At 42.8% G+C, this 14,614-nt stretch overlaps 1 protein-coding gene across 1 annotated transcript in view; it reads left to right on the forward strand.

The window, feature by feature from the left end:
• gpc3 (glypican 3) overlaps nucleotides 1-12,119 on the forward strand; it is a 96,723-nt gene extending 84,604 nt beyond the window's left edge. Inside the window, exon 3 of the mRNA XM_088009779.1 lies at nucleotides 11,913-12,119. Coding sequence (XP_087865905.1) covers nucleotides 11,913-12,056 — 144 coding nt within the window. The 3' untranslated portion in view covers nucleotides 12,057-12,119. The remainder of the gene's footprint in view (nucleotides 1-11,912) is intronic.
• The last annotated feature ends 2,495 nt before the right edge of the window (nucleotides 12,120-14,614 follow it).

Raw genomic sequence — 14,614 nt, forward strand, 5'->3', positions numbered from 1 at the left:
GTTACAACTTTTGACAAACATGATGAGACACAGTAGTTAGCTAACATGACACACGGCTACAGAAACCGGCTGTTAGTAGCCGCATTGTTTTCTTTCAGTTTCCTGAAGTGAAACTCCGTCGTGCAGCCTGCCGATGTCCTGATTTCATTTGTGCTTAGACTTTATCCAAAAATAACCAGAACAACCCAGACAAAGAATGATCTCAGGAACAGTCATGAAGTGGAAAACTCTCCTTGGCTTCTTTCAGAGGGAAGTGGAGAGAAATGTGCTCCGCTCTGAGGTGGTACTGCGTTTGCCCTTTTTTCGGGTGCGAGTCTGACGATTGCTCCTCCTGGAAGTCGCTCTGGTTATACAACTCCTCTCTCTCCTCGGTTCTCGCACCTTCAATGTAGGCCACTGCCTCGGTGCCGAGGATGGCAGCGTTTTATAACGCCTCACAGCCAGCAGCGGCCGCTGGCCAGCCTGGACTTTTTGCTCTCACCATAAACTCCTTCCCGGGGAAGTGTGGGTGACTCTTCAGAGGCCGATCCTCAGAGAGTTCAGATTTATGGCCCAAGCCAAAACCCGACCTGAAATTCCTGAAAAATGACGTGCTTGATGGTCGGGTCGGTGTTGGGCTTCGGTGGCGAGTTTAATACGTTTTCAGTTCATCCAACAGAGAGAAAACCAAACAAGAATGCATGACATAAAGTTGTGACGATCTGCTTGTTGTAATCTAAGTAGAGGAGTAGATGGTTTATCCTGTTGAGGACATGAAGACATTAAGGTCCAGAAGTTAACTGGACTGTAAAACTGCAGCGCACAGCAGAATGCGCATACAGCTCCGCTCCTATCAGTCACACATCCCAGATGTTTTGCACCTGACTTACCCTGCAGTTACAAGAACCGACTCAATGGAGCAGGAAGACGTTAAATAAACGCTAAAAACGGCAGAAGTTACCCTGCTGACTCAAATTGTGGTCTAAAAACAAAAGCAGAAAAATCTTATTAAATATAATACATCAGGCTTACTTTGGGCTTGGACTTGGACATGATACCTGCAGGTTTGTTCCGGGTCAGACTGGATTTCTTTAGGTGGAGGTGCAGAACCGTGTTACTCTATGCTTCAAAACTCTAGTGTGACTAGATTTTCTTTTTCCAGAATGTAAAACTATAATAATTCGAGACCTCGGTGTACCTTGATACAACCAGTCTTTGTGAAAGCTAATGCTAGCTAGCATCTGACTCTTATATCTGTACAGTTCGAGTCCCATTGAGAGGAAATAGTTAATAGTAATTGCATAACAGAGACCCACTTTTAAATGAAACTTTTTCTTTACAGTGCAGCTTCTTTTTTTTCTTTCTTTTTTTTTATCAGTATGAAACAGTGGAAGACAATATTTCATTTTCAACACAGCCAGAGCTCTTTTCCTCTGGAGATAACTGTGACAGCTGGATATTGTTTGACTTTTCAGTCACATTAACACTATTTTTTCCTCCCCATGCTTTTCTCTTCATTTGAGACTTTGAAAGGTTTTCATTGGAAATAATACGTGGATTTCACCAGTTGTCAGTTTTACCACTGGTGACGAGAGTCCATTTTGAAGCAGAAGGAGAAGAAAAGGGAGGAGGTGGAGGAGGACTGACTGGGTCCTTATCGGATGTTCTCCAGCTTCACCAATGGACGGAGTCTCTTCTCTTTTCTCTTTTCGTAGATGGTGTAAATCCTCATGATCAACAACAATGTAAAAACCTCATCATAAATTTGTTCCTGGCCCACGGGCATTCCCATCGATTTGTTTAGAGATTATCTTTACGGCGTGTTTGCACAAGCAAAGTGCCACATAGACGCTGAGAAGCAGACGCTCAGCAGAACATGTGTGTGTCTGTGTTTGTTGGCGAGGCGGACTGCTCGGGACAGATAGAGGCGCGCAAACATTTTCCACTTCTCCCCGCTGAGCTGGGCTTTATCGGCGGACTCTCCTGTTGGTTGTGTCGGTCCAGCCCTGGGTGATGCTCCTGCTCTTCTAATGACTTCCCCCCTTCCTGGAGGAATCCGGAAACAATCGGGCAGGGCAGAGTGTGTGTGCTGAATCAGTCCCCGCTTCCCTCTGGGCCCTCCCCTGCTTGTGCCACAAGTCCCCCACGGCTTCCAGGGAATGCGTAAACAAAAAGGCGAGCGCAGCTCCGATCGCATTAATCATGGCCTGCGGGAGCGGCGGCGCTCGCTGCGGGCCCCACAAGGATGAAAGAGTTACATGAGAGGAAGATGTGAGAGGAGGAAATGAGCTGGCAGAGAAACGGACAGAGAGGCACCTTACAGTGGTGTTGGGATTTTCTCCATGGACGCTCTTCTTCTTCTTCTTCTTCTTTTTCTTCTTCTTCTTCTTCTTCTTAACACCGTTTAGATTGTTGGTGATCAGAGATGTCAATTTTATTTAAACCATTGGACAACAGAGGTTGGCAGTATACCTAGGGGTCAGAGTTCAAGTGGCAGTATTATGTAACATTTACTTTTTTGAGCTTTGCATCATGTCATAATGTTATTCCCTCAGCTCCTTCAGACTAGCCAGCAGAAATTAGCAAACACATGGTGGTACTCCGCATCTGCCCAGCTTATTATATGAGCTACTTCTCAGTCCAGTGCTTCGATGAACATCTGTAAACACTAATAGAAGAATGTTGCTGTGCTGAAGGCAGAGTCTCAGAAAGAGTAGGAACTTCTTAAAGAGACAGGCCCAATTTCAAGGTGTTAAATTGCAAAGTGAAATTTCTTGTATGTCACGTTTTATATGTGGCATTTTTATAACAGAAGGTAACATAATTACTTCATTGTGCTACAGAATGATAAGATGTGGCTGGAAAACACATAGTAAAACTTTAAACATGCGCTGATGTTGATATTCGATATTAATACTGCTGTCATGGCGGATAACCGATATTTACCAATACATTGCTTTTATTTTGCTGCCCTTTTGATGTCTTGAAAAAAACAACCACACCACTGACTTCACCACTACTTCTCTTCTTCAGTTAAACTACCCACAATCCTTCGCTGCATAAGTATCAGTGTCACATGACCAACCTCCTCCACTCCAGAAACAAACGGCAACAAAATGGAAATAAATATTCGTTTTAATATTGACTTTGTCGGACTGATACCAATATGTTTAAAAAAAAATAAAGACTGATATCGATACCGATAATATTGATAAATTGTGGCTCTGTAGTTAAATTGGGATTTGTTATTTAGATAAATCTGACGTATAAGAATAGTTTGGTTTGCTCTAAAGGAGTGATTATTTAGCTTAAAACAGAGACATGATGTAATTATTTCTGATGTTGTCCTTCATGCTTTACAGGTAAGTGAATAAAGTTTCTTTGCTTTTCGGTAGCAGGATCATTTTATATATTGTCACTGCATTGTTTGATGAGCATAAATGTGTAATTAGCATATTTCCGACACTCTTTTCCCCTCATCAATCTTGTCTGATTTTCTCTCATCTCAGACTGAATGACAAGTGATTGAGCTGTCTGAGCTGCACAGTAAAGCAATCACTGCTATTTCTGGTTTAATTATTAACATATCTTTTTATGTAGACGGAACATCGGGGCAGATGTATTTTAGCATAGGACATCAATGCTGTGAATCAGTCAGAAAATAAGTTGCTATGGTTTATTTTATGACCCCCATGCACTCTGAACACCAAGACTGAAAAAGGGCAGGTCATTCAGATGGTTCAGAAAACATATATATATATATATATATATATATATATAAACATTTTTATGACAACTGAAGGTAACATAGCTACTTGATTGTGCTATAAAATGAAACAATCAATGCACCTTTTAATGCACAAGGCTTCAACATGGAGTTTGTCGAATATTCTTTGCAGCTACAACAGTTCTGCTGTCCTGGGAAGTCTGTCCGTGAGGTCTGAAGCCGTGTTTATGGCAATATTTGACTGATTTTCCAGGAGAGCGTTGGGAAAGAAGCCCTAGCTCACTGTGCCTGCTCTAATTCATCCCAGAGGTGCTCTGTCAGGTTGAGGACAGGAGGCCAGTCAAGTCCTCTCACATCAAAATTGCTCATCCGTGTCCTCATGGACTTTGCTATGTGCTCTGGTGTACAGTCATGTAGCAACTGCAGAGAGCCGCTCCCAAAGTTGAGAGCATGAAATGAACCAAAATATATGAGCGCATTTGCTGCTGCGTCAAGACATCCTGTCACCAGGACTAAGGGGGCAGCAACACCACATCTGAATATCCCTCCACCAAACTTTACTCTTGGAGTCAGGAAAGTAGCTTTTTGTTAGCCAAACCCAGACTTGTTTATTGGAGACGTGATGCGTCACTCTAGAGCAGGCTCTTTACAATCCAGAGACATTTTTACCTTCCATTCTACTAATATGATTAGCTTAGAGCTGCATGACCCTTTGGATAAAGAAGATCAAATAAAAAAAAAAAACTTACATAATGAGAAAAAAAAACTATTTTATTACTTATTTTATATTGTAGTGTGAGGGACCAGACTCAAACAAGGACAAAAAATGTTCAAAGTAGAAAAAAGGTTTCCATTTAATTATTCAAAAAATCATTAATAAAGCATAAAGATTTAAAGCAAAAATAAATCAAAGGATAAATAACAAATTTGGATCCAAATTAACTGAGGTCAACTGAACTCTAACTAAACACAAACAAACTGACCCCCTAAACAAAGAACAAAGGCTGCTTAAATAGGGGTGGAGTAACCCAAATCTACCACAGGAGGGATGTCTAACCAAACAAAAGAACAAATAAATACAAAATTAACTAAAGCATTCTATAAACAAATAAAGCAAAATAACTTTAACTTAGCACAAACAATAAGTGAATATTTTAAGTGACAAAATTAAATAATAATCTTGGCATCTCCCCCTTCAGTCTCAGTAGTTTGTGGATGGTTTGCCCCAGGATCCTCCACCAGCTGGTTCCTATCAGCAGCACCTCAAAACAACACAAATATAAATAAACCATTCAGACAGACATTAACTAAAGTGTGCACCCATTAGAATATATGTCTAAATGAAATAACTTAAACTATACTAATAAAGAAATCAATACTAACACTATGTGGTGGTGGTAGGAGCATCCACCACACACTCCCCCTCCTCTGAAGGCTCGCTGGTACAGCGGGACAAGTAGTCAGCAGTGATGTTCTGTCTGCCAGGGATGTGCTGCACCTCAAACTTGTAGGGCTGCATGGCCAGGTACCAGCGGGTTATTCGGCTATTGGTGTCCTTCATCTTCTGTAGCCATTTTAAAGCTTTGTGGTCAGTTTCCAAAATGAATTGTCTCCCCAAGAGATAATAGCGGAGCGAATCCAAAGCCCACTTTATAGCCAGACATTCCTTCTCTATTGTGGAATAACGGGTTTCTCTAGGATACAGCTTACGGCTGATGAAGGCGATTGGATGCCGATCATTTGGAGAACCCTGAAGCAGCACAGCGCCAAGGCCCTTATCTGATGCATCCGTTTGTAAAATAAACTCCTGCTGGAAGTCAGGGCAGTGGAGGACAGGATCTTTACTTAAGGCCTGCTGAATATCTCTGAATGCTTGCTTAGCTTCTTCAGACCACTGTAGAATATTTGGGCCCCGAAGACTGGTCATGTCTGTGAGAAGAGAAGCTCTAGCAGAGTAATTAGGGATAAATTTGTGATACCAACCAGACATACCCAAGAAGGATTTAAGCTGTTTTCTCGTCTGGGGAAGGGGGCAGGACTGGATGGCTTCAATTTTTTTAATTTGTGGCTTCACCAATCCTCCTCCGATGACAAAACCCAGGTACTCCGTTTCCTTCTTTGCTATGGCACACTTGGCTGGGTTCACTGTCAATCCTGCTTTCTTATCCATTAGGCGTTGAAATGTGGCAGGAGCCCCATGCAGTCCAAACGGCATCACTCTAAAGTGGTAAAGGCCCCATGGTGTTCTGAAGGCCGTCAGCTCTTTGGACCTGGGAGAGAGTGGTACTTGCCAATATCCTTTGGAAAGGTCAATGGTGGTGAGATACTTTGCCTTGCCTAGTTTTCCAATAAGATCGTCGATTCGTGGTGTTGGATAAGAATCAAACTTTGAGACTGAATTTAGATAGCGGAAATCAATGCAAAACCTTATTGTTCCATCTTTCTTAGGGACAAGAACAATTGGATTGCACCACTCGCTCTGTGATGCCTCAATGATCCCAAGGGAAAGCATTAACTCAACTTCTCTTTTTAATGGTTCAAGAAGTCTCTCAGGTATACGATAACTAAGTCGTCTTGGAACAACATCCGCTTTTAAGATAATGTCATGAGTTATCACCTCAGTATAACCTGGATTCTCCTGGAACACAGTCGACGGACAAACAGTCCTCACTTCCGACTGTTGTTTTTCTGACAGATGAGCCAAACTGGGCTTAGAGGCTGATGGAACAGGCAAATATTGCTCCTCAGATTCTTCATCATCCACGCTCCGGATGTAAAAGGAGGCAGGTTTCTCTTGGCCCCGGGACACCCATTGTTTCAGCAGGTTCACATGGAGAATGCGAGTAGAGCTCCTTTTACCTGGAACAGAGATTTTATATGTTGTTGGTCCCATTTTCTCCAGTACCTCATAAGGTCCTTGCCACTTGGCCAGTAGCTTGCTGTCCTCTGAAGGGAGCATAATCAGCACTTTCTGGCCTGGCTCGAACCCTCTCTCCCGTGCTGCAGAGTCATACCAGGTCTTCTGTTTGTGCTGAGAAGTCTTCATGTGCTCCTGAGCCAGGTTGGTCATCTTCTCCAGCTTCTCCCTCATCTGGAGCACATAAGACACAACATTTAAAGGTTCTTTGTTAGTTCGTCCCCCCTCCCACAGCTCCTTTAGAACCGTCAGGGGTCCCCTCACTTCATGGCCAAACAACAGCTCAAAGGGAGAAAACCCAGTGGAGGCCTGGGGAACTTCTCTGTATGCAAACAGAATATATGGAAGCCATTGGTCCCAGTCAGAGCCCGTTTCACTCACAAATTTCCGTAACATTTGTTTAAGTGTTTGATTAAACCGCTCGGTGAGACCATCTGTTTGTGGATGATAAGGTGTTGTTCTCAGACCTTTAATTCCTAGCAACTGGTACACATCTTTGAGCAGCTTGGACATAAAATTGGTGCCCTGGTCAGTCAGTATTTCCTGAGGAAAGCCAACTCTAGAAAAAAATTGCACCAAACAGAATGCAACACTCTTTGCTTTGACAACTTTCAAAGGGAAAACTTCTGGATATTTAGTTGCATAATCCACAAGCACCAGCATAAACCGGTTACCGGCTTTACTCCTTTCAACCGGGCCCACTATGTCCATACCCAATCGTTGGAATGGTGTACTCAGAATTGGAAGAGGTTGGAGAGGAGCTTTATTAGGGAATCTAGCAGATGTCATTTGGCATTCTGGACAGCTCCTGCAAAACTGCACCACGTCTTTATGCAAGCCAGGCCAAAAAAAACAGCGCTTTATGCGGGCTAAGGTCTTATGCTTCCCCAGGTGGCCAGCCCAGGGAATTGAATGGCCCAGTTTCAAAACAGTTTCTCTAACTGCTTTGGGAACCACAAGCTGTTGAATTGGCCCATTTTGCCTGTAAAGAAGGTCATTTTGAATGGCAAAACCATTTTTATTGACTTTGGCTTCTTTAAAGTATCTCACAAGACCTGAATCCTGGTGCTGCAGCTCTAATATATTACCAGGGATTTTGAAATCTTTGAGTACCTCAGGATCTGGTGCATCAGAAGGAACCACCACCGTCCCTTGAAACTTTTCTCTTCTCCGTAGTCTTTTGGACTTCCTGTCCTTAGTTTCCTCTGTGAAAACCTCCACATTGTGAAATGGTAACGTACTGAGGTCTGAAACAATTTCCTCAGTCTGCTTTGCTTGGGCCCGAGTTAGAGCCACATTACACTGAGGAGACTTCAACAGGTCAATAAGCACTGGCAGGTCATTGCCAAGAATTATTGGAAATGGCAAGTTATCCACAACCCCAGCATTAAGCAGGTAAGTTTGTCCTTTTATAGTCACATAAACATCTGCTGTTGGATACTCCATTTTATCACCATGGACACAGCATATTGGAATGGTCTCCTTGGTGCAAACAAGCTGGGGTGAGACATACCTGCGCTGGACCAAAGTCTGTGTACTCCCTGTATCAATCAGGGCCTTCAGTGCATGACCGTTGAGCTCCACAGAAACCTCCATTAATTGGTTCAGTGTTCCAGCATTTGGAGTCTCTTTCCTAGGCACAAAACACATCTGGGACAACTTCACAGCATTTTGGGGGCACATTGGTTTAGTATGACCCTCTTGTCCACATAAGTAACAAATGGGCTTTTTCCCTTGAAATTTTGAACCAAATCTCTCTTTAACAGGTAGCTTACCCACAGCTGAAACTGGTTGGGCTGGAGATTGATGGCAGCCATCCTTTTTCCAGCTTTGAAAAGCCCAAGAGTTCCTCCTCCTTGCAGCCACAAACACGTCAGCCAGTTCAGCAGCCTCCATTGCAGTCTTGGGATTATGTTCTTTTATCCACACCTGAAGTTCTGGTGACAACATTCTTAGATACTGTTCAAGAATAATTATTTCATTGATTTGTCCAACTGTTTTGCCCTTAGGTTGCACCCATTTGACATATAACTCCTTCAGTCTGATGTAGAGCTCTTTGGGAGTTTCTTCTAGCTCCACCTGAAGCGAGCGGAATCTTTGCCTGTAGGTTTCACTGTTAATGTCATACTTCTGCAAAACAGCTAGTTTAACTTGATCATAATTCATTGACAAATCAACATCCATGTGCACAAAGGCACTTCTGGCTTTGCCTGTTAGCAGTGGTATTAAATGAAAAGCCCAGTCAGTCCTTGGCCACCTGCAGGCAGAGGCTATTCTTTCAAAAGTAATGAGAAAATGTTCAATATCATCTTCTTCACTCAATTTTTGCAATTTAGGTGTATAAGAAACAGACGACTGTGCAGGAGGGTCACCTGATTGACTGTGCTGGGGTGAAGCTGCTACTCCAGGGTCTGGTGGTTGTGCAGGCCGCACTGGTGATGTCTGAAGAGAAGAGGGCGTAGTCTGGGACTGGCTCTCCCTTTTAAACAATCTGAACTGCTGTTGTAGTTCCTCAAATTTCTCTTGTTGCTTCAAAGTTTCTCTGGTCCAGTAGTCCTCTGTGGCCTTCTGATGTCCTATATGGGCTCGGAGAAGGTTAGCCAAGTCTGTAAGTGTTGGTTCACTCCCCTCCTCATCCATGTCAGGCACTCCACCAACTGCTCCTTGTTCCTCCACAGCATCTCTTTCATCACGTTCAGAACTGGGTTCTCCTCTTGTTCGTCCTTTTCCCCTTCCAGGCATTTTGGAAACCTCTCAGCAACGACGATCCCACTCCTGACACCAACTGTGAGGGACCAGACTCAAACAAGGACAAAAAATGTTCAAAGTAGAAAAAAGGTTTCCATTTAATTATTCAAAAAATCATTAATAAAGCATAAAGATTTAAAGCAAAAATAAATCAAAGGATAAATAACAAATTTGGATCCAAATTAACTGAGGTCAACTGAACTCTAACTAAACACAAACAAACTGACCCCCTAAACAAAGAACAAAGGCTGCTTAAATAGGGGTGGAGTAACCCAAATCTACCACAGGAGGGATGTCTAACCAAACAAAAGAACAAATAAATACAAAATTAACTAAAGCATTCTATAAACAAATAAAGCAAAATAACTTTAACTTAGCACAAACAATAAGTGAATATTTTAAGTGACAAAATTAAATAATAATCTTGGCATCTCCCCCTTCAGTCTCAGTAGTTTGTGGATGGTTTGCCCCAGGATCCTCCACCAGCTGGTTCCTATCAGCAGCACCTCAAAACAACACAAATATAAATAAACCATTCAGACAGACATTAACTAAAGTGTGCACCCATTAGAATATATGTCTAAATGAAATAACTTAAACTATACTAATAAAGAAATCAATACTAACACTATGTGGTGGTGGTAGGAGCATCCACCACATGTAGGAAGAAAAGGAGAAACTCTGTGTTGCGCCTGGGGACATTATATTAACTTTTTACCAGAAGGTAAAAAGTTCATGTGGAAAGCACTTTGGTTGACTCGAAATTTTACATTAATTGTATTAAAATGTATTAAAAAAAAGTTCAAATTTTTTTAATCTGCTCAACAATAAACTAAACATGCAAGATTTTATTGAATTTCGCCCAGTCCTATTCTGTCACTCTAAGCTTTGCAGATGGTCACCGATGTCTGCAGAAGCAGTATGAATGTGTAGCTGCTCGATTTTAAAGCATCCAAGTGATTGTAACACACAGATTCTGGAGTGATATTGTAATATTCCTGGCAACATACCGCATGTATCGCCGCACAATACGCTCGTTTGTGTCATTTCTCTCTCGGCGTAAACCCGGATGTTGTCAGAACAAGTCGGCCTCACAGGCCCTCCGGATCCATCCTAACGGGGCAGAATCTGCTTTCAGGGTTCCTCGTTATGGTTAAATGTCAGCTCTGAGGTGAAGGGAAGTCGCCATGGTGACGACCTGTTGTTTGTTAGGGCGGAGTGTGTGTGTGTGTGTGTGTGTGCTGTGGCAGCTCTGAATAGATTAACCCTGATAAATCTGTGTTCTTGACAATAAGCGCTTTAGCGTGTCAGCATTTGTTGAATGAAAATGCTTAAGTAACGTGCGTGCGTGTGTGTGTGTGTGTGTGTGTGTGTGTGTGTGTGCGTGTGTGTGTGTGTGTGTATGATGTAGCACTGTGTCATGTTAATGGGTTCAGGTGCATTACTCAAGTGAATAATAGATGAAAGGACTTTTGTTTAAGCTGTAAAACATGTATGTCTTTGCACACGACCATGTCCATACATTTGTGTATGCGTGTGTGTGTGTGTGTGTGCGTGTGTGTGTGTGTGCCTTGTTTTTATATCCTCGTGGGGACCTTTGTCTGTCTACAATGTGGGTTGTGGGGACATTTTCTTGGTCCCCATGAGGGGAAATGCTGTTTTTGGGTTAGGGGGTTTGGTATGTGATGGTTAGTATCAGGGTAAGGGTTGGGCTATTGAAAATTAATGGAAATCAATGTAAAGTCCCCACAAGTCATTAAAACACGATTTTGTGTGTGTGTGAGAGCTTGTGGCCCTTTGCTACAACCAAATGAAGACATACGGTGCTGCTCCGTCCGGACCGATTGGTATTCAGCTGCAGTCTCTCCAGGCAGCTCGCTTTAAGGGAAGCCGGGCACAATTAGCTGTTAACATTACATGGCAGAATTAAGCCTCGGCCGGCATCCCCGGGGGAAATTAAGGATCCGCCAAATCATTAAATCACAAGCTAAACATTAGCAGCCATTTGCATTTTTATTGCACCTGAAAAGAATGTGCCAGCTCCATTATCTCCGGGAGACAGAGAGGGACTCCTTATTTGTTATTGTAATGTCATCCCACGTGGACGACACAATGGCAGCCGCGGCGCGCGGACAGACAGGACAAACCGGAGGCCTCAGCTTCCTGCTCATTTTGTGTTTTTTTTTTTTTTTTGGAGAGTTATGATTACAAATTTGAACAAGGCGGCTGGCAGAGGATCCAGTGAATTGTTTGTTATGCAAATCCAATACCCCCCCAACCCCCCTCAACTTCACTCCCACTGCTTTCATCCTTACCAAAAATAAACACACAGAAAACAGATGACAATTTGCAGAGGGGCTCAGTGGGGGAAAAAAAAAAAAAAAGAAGAAGAAGCGCCGCCGGTTTGGCTGCTGACAGGTTCTTGTTTTCTAAAGCATCCCTTCTTATAGGAGATGAAATAAACAGGTTGAAGCTGGAGGGGGGAGGAGGGGAGTTAATTCGCTCACTCAGTGTCGGTTTCTCCTCCTCTCTGCTCTGCAGGTGAACGGCATGTGTGGACACGCTACGAAGCGAGCCTCCCGCTCTGTGGAGGCCCCGCCTCTCCATCAGCCTCCCGCTGCGGCTGCGACCCGGGACACTCAGCCCTCAGACTCCGATGAGACGCTGGCTGGACTCCGCAGGTGAGGAAATCACTGGAAACAGTGACGGGTTTTTATACAGGCAGTTGCCCAGAGTGGTGTTAGAAGAAAGGGGCGGGTCACCAAAGAACTGGAAGATGAATTTTCTGGTTGTGCTCTGAACAAATTTGCTAAAAATCTAATAATTTCATATACTTTAATTGCTTGGAAGAATTTGTCTGTTTTGTAGTTTTTTATATATTGTCAGAGTTAATGAGAGTTTATGAGACAAACCAACACAAAGTAGCCCTTTAATGTGAAGTAAGGATTTATCTCCCTTCTCATTAACTCTGATCAGCTGTCTTTCATCGATTAAACAGTCCCTGCAGGAAGTTGTGATGTTGCGATCGCAAGTATTAATGGAAATTCACTGATCATTCAAATATTTTGCGCAAACTTGCAATTTTCACCATTCATCGCAACTTTTCCACAAATCTGACCGATCTCTGTAACATTTTCTAGGTTTGCTTCTTTTCTGACCAATCACAGCAACCCTGCTGAATTTGACCAATCCTCTGAGCTCCCTTCTACTTTAACTTCCTGTTTGACAACGTCTCTAGAAAGCTCAACCTGCAAAGGAAAATTGTAACGTTTTCCAGTTTGTTTTTTTGGCAAAAAACATTTTAAAATGTTACGAATTTATATGAATTATATCAATATAGAATTCCTTTTTTGAACTTTGACCTCTCCTCAGGACATGATTTTATTTGTGATAAGGATGCCATTTGACGAAGGTACTTAAAATTTTTGTTTGCACTTTAAATATTATGTATGTTACCATCCTGTCTTTTTTGGGAATGTTGTGTTTTCTTTCAACAAGAAAATAATTTACACAGATGGATTTGCTGATGTTGGGGGATCAGAGTAATGACTGAAAATAAAAAGCATGCCACACTCTTAAGATTTAAAAAAAAAAAAAAATTTCAGGATAAATAAATAGAAATCTTGAAAACCATGTATCGTTTTAGTTTAAATTCTCAGTGATCCCCTGCTGGTTTTTGATCTCTAATGTAAAATGCACAGAGCTTCCATAGTGAGGAAACTTAAAGGCTCCTCACAGTCTCACCAGGTTCCTTGTAACACTCTTTCTCTCTCCACTCGAGACCCCAGCTGAGCGCCATAATTGCCCAGCAGGACTGCAGGCTTCAGTCTCCAAATGGTCAGATTAATGTCAATTAAGGAGCAGAGACAACCGCCTATTCTGGCCCCTTTTAATCTCTGCGTCTCATGGGGGCGTCGGGGTGGATCTAATCAACTTGCTCTCAGTCTTATTAAGCTGAATTCTCTCTCTTTATCTCTTCCTTTGTGACAGTTTTATTCTTTGTCTCTCTCCGTTTCACCTCAGGGAGTTCATCACCAACCTGAAAAGCTTCAGTTCCTTCTACAGCGGCCTCGGGGAGGCGCTGTGCAGTCGGGAGCCTACCGCAGCAAACAACTCCCTCTGCTGGAATGGGCAGGAGATGACAGACAGGTACGGATTAATAATGGCATTTATTTCCGAGCGCATCTGCTGGGAAATCCACGGCGCCCGGTGCTTTTAAAGCGTATCGGCTCACGAGCAGATCCTCGATCCGGCGGGTTGATTTCACGTCTCGGAGCGCGTAGGTGACTTGAAGGGTAAGTTTTCCCCAAGCTGAAGGGCTTCCTCCTCCCCTCTCCTCCTCCTCCCGCTGAGTGTGAGTGTAAATCTTGACTTTGGCTCTATGGGATGTTATAAATGTCAGGCGTGCTGTCCCCTTCTCCTCGCGCAGTTAACTGCTGTTTCCGCTGTTCTGCCTCGCGCCTCCAGCACATCTCCTGCACCCTGCAGAACCGTGATTGCTTTGAGCGCTTTTTCACTCGCTCCCTGTTGTGTGGCTCCAGTTGTACACTTTTCCCCATTAAAGCTTCAGAATGTTACTTTTATTTATTCTTTTTTTTTTTTAATCAGTTTTTTACGTATTAAAACTGTCACCATGTTGTGACGGTATGGTACGAGACAGATAATCTGTGACAGAAAAAATCTAGACCTCCACCTCCTCCCTGAGCTACTATAACGACCTTAAAAAATGGACAGCTTCCAAACAAAACAGGAAAACTGTTTATCCACCACTATGCTAACTAGCCTTAGCATTAGTAACAGGTTCTACTGCCTGTAAGACAGCAGAAGACAGCAGACAGCGTAGGGGAAGGTTGTGAGCCGTGCTTACAGAAGCTTGATTGACAGCGCTAAGACCCTCCTCTTGACTCTGATTGGTTGTTTCTGATTGAGCTATTTCTGTAGTAGCACTGGGAAAAGGCAGACTAGCTTGATTTTTACACAGATTATCGGTCTTAGATTACACTGTCACAATATCTGTTAATATGTTTCCATATTAACAGATATGGAAAAAAAAAACCCAGTTCCACATTGCATGCTTTTAGCCTGGGCAGATACACACATCTGTTTCTTCCTCAGTTGTTTTGTTAATTACGACTCTTAACAAATTTGAGATAGGAGACCCCTGCGGGTTAATATTTTTCCTCTCGCCTTCCAGAGATTAAATTCCGATCTTTGCTCAAACTTCTTTTATCTTTCCATAAAGC

This window comes from Poecilia mexicana, unplaced genomic scaffold (assembly GCF_051168715.1).
Source record: "Poecilia mexicana isolate PSO_F unplaced genomic scaffold, ASM5116871v1 scaffold_10, whole genome shotgun sequence".
NCBI lineage: Eukaryota > Metazoa > Chordata > Actinopteri > Cyprinodontiformes > Poeciliidae > Poecilia > Poecilia mexicana.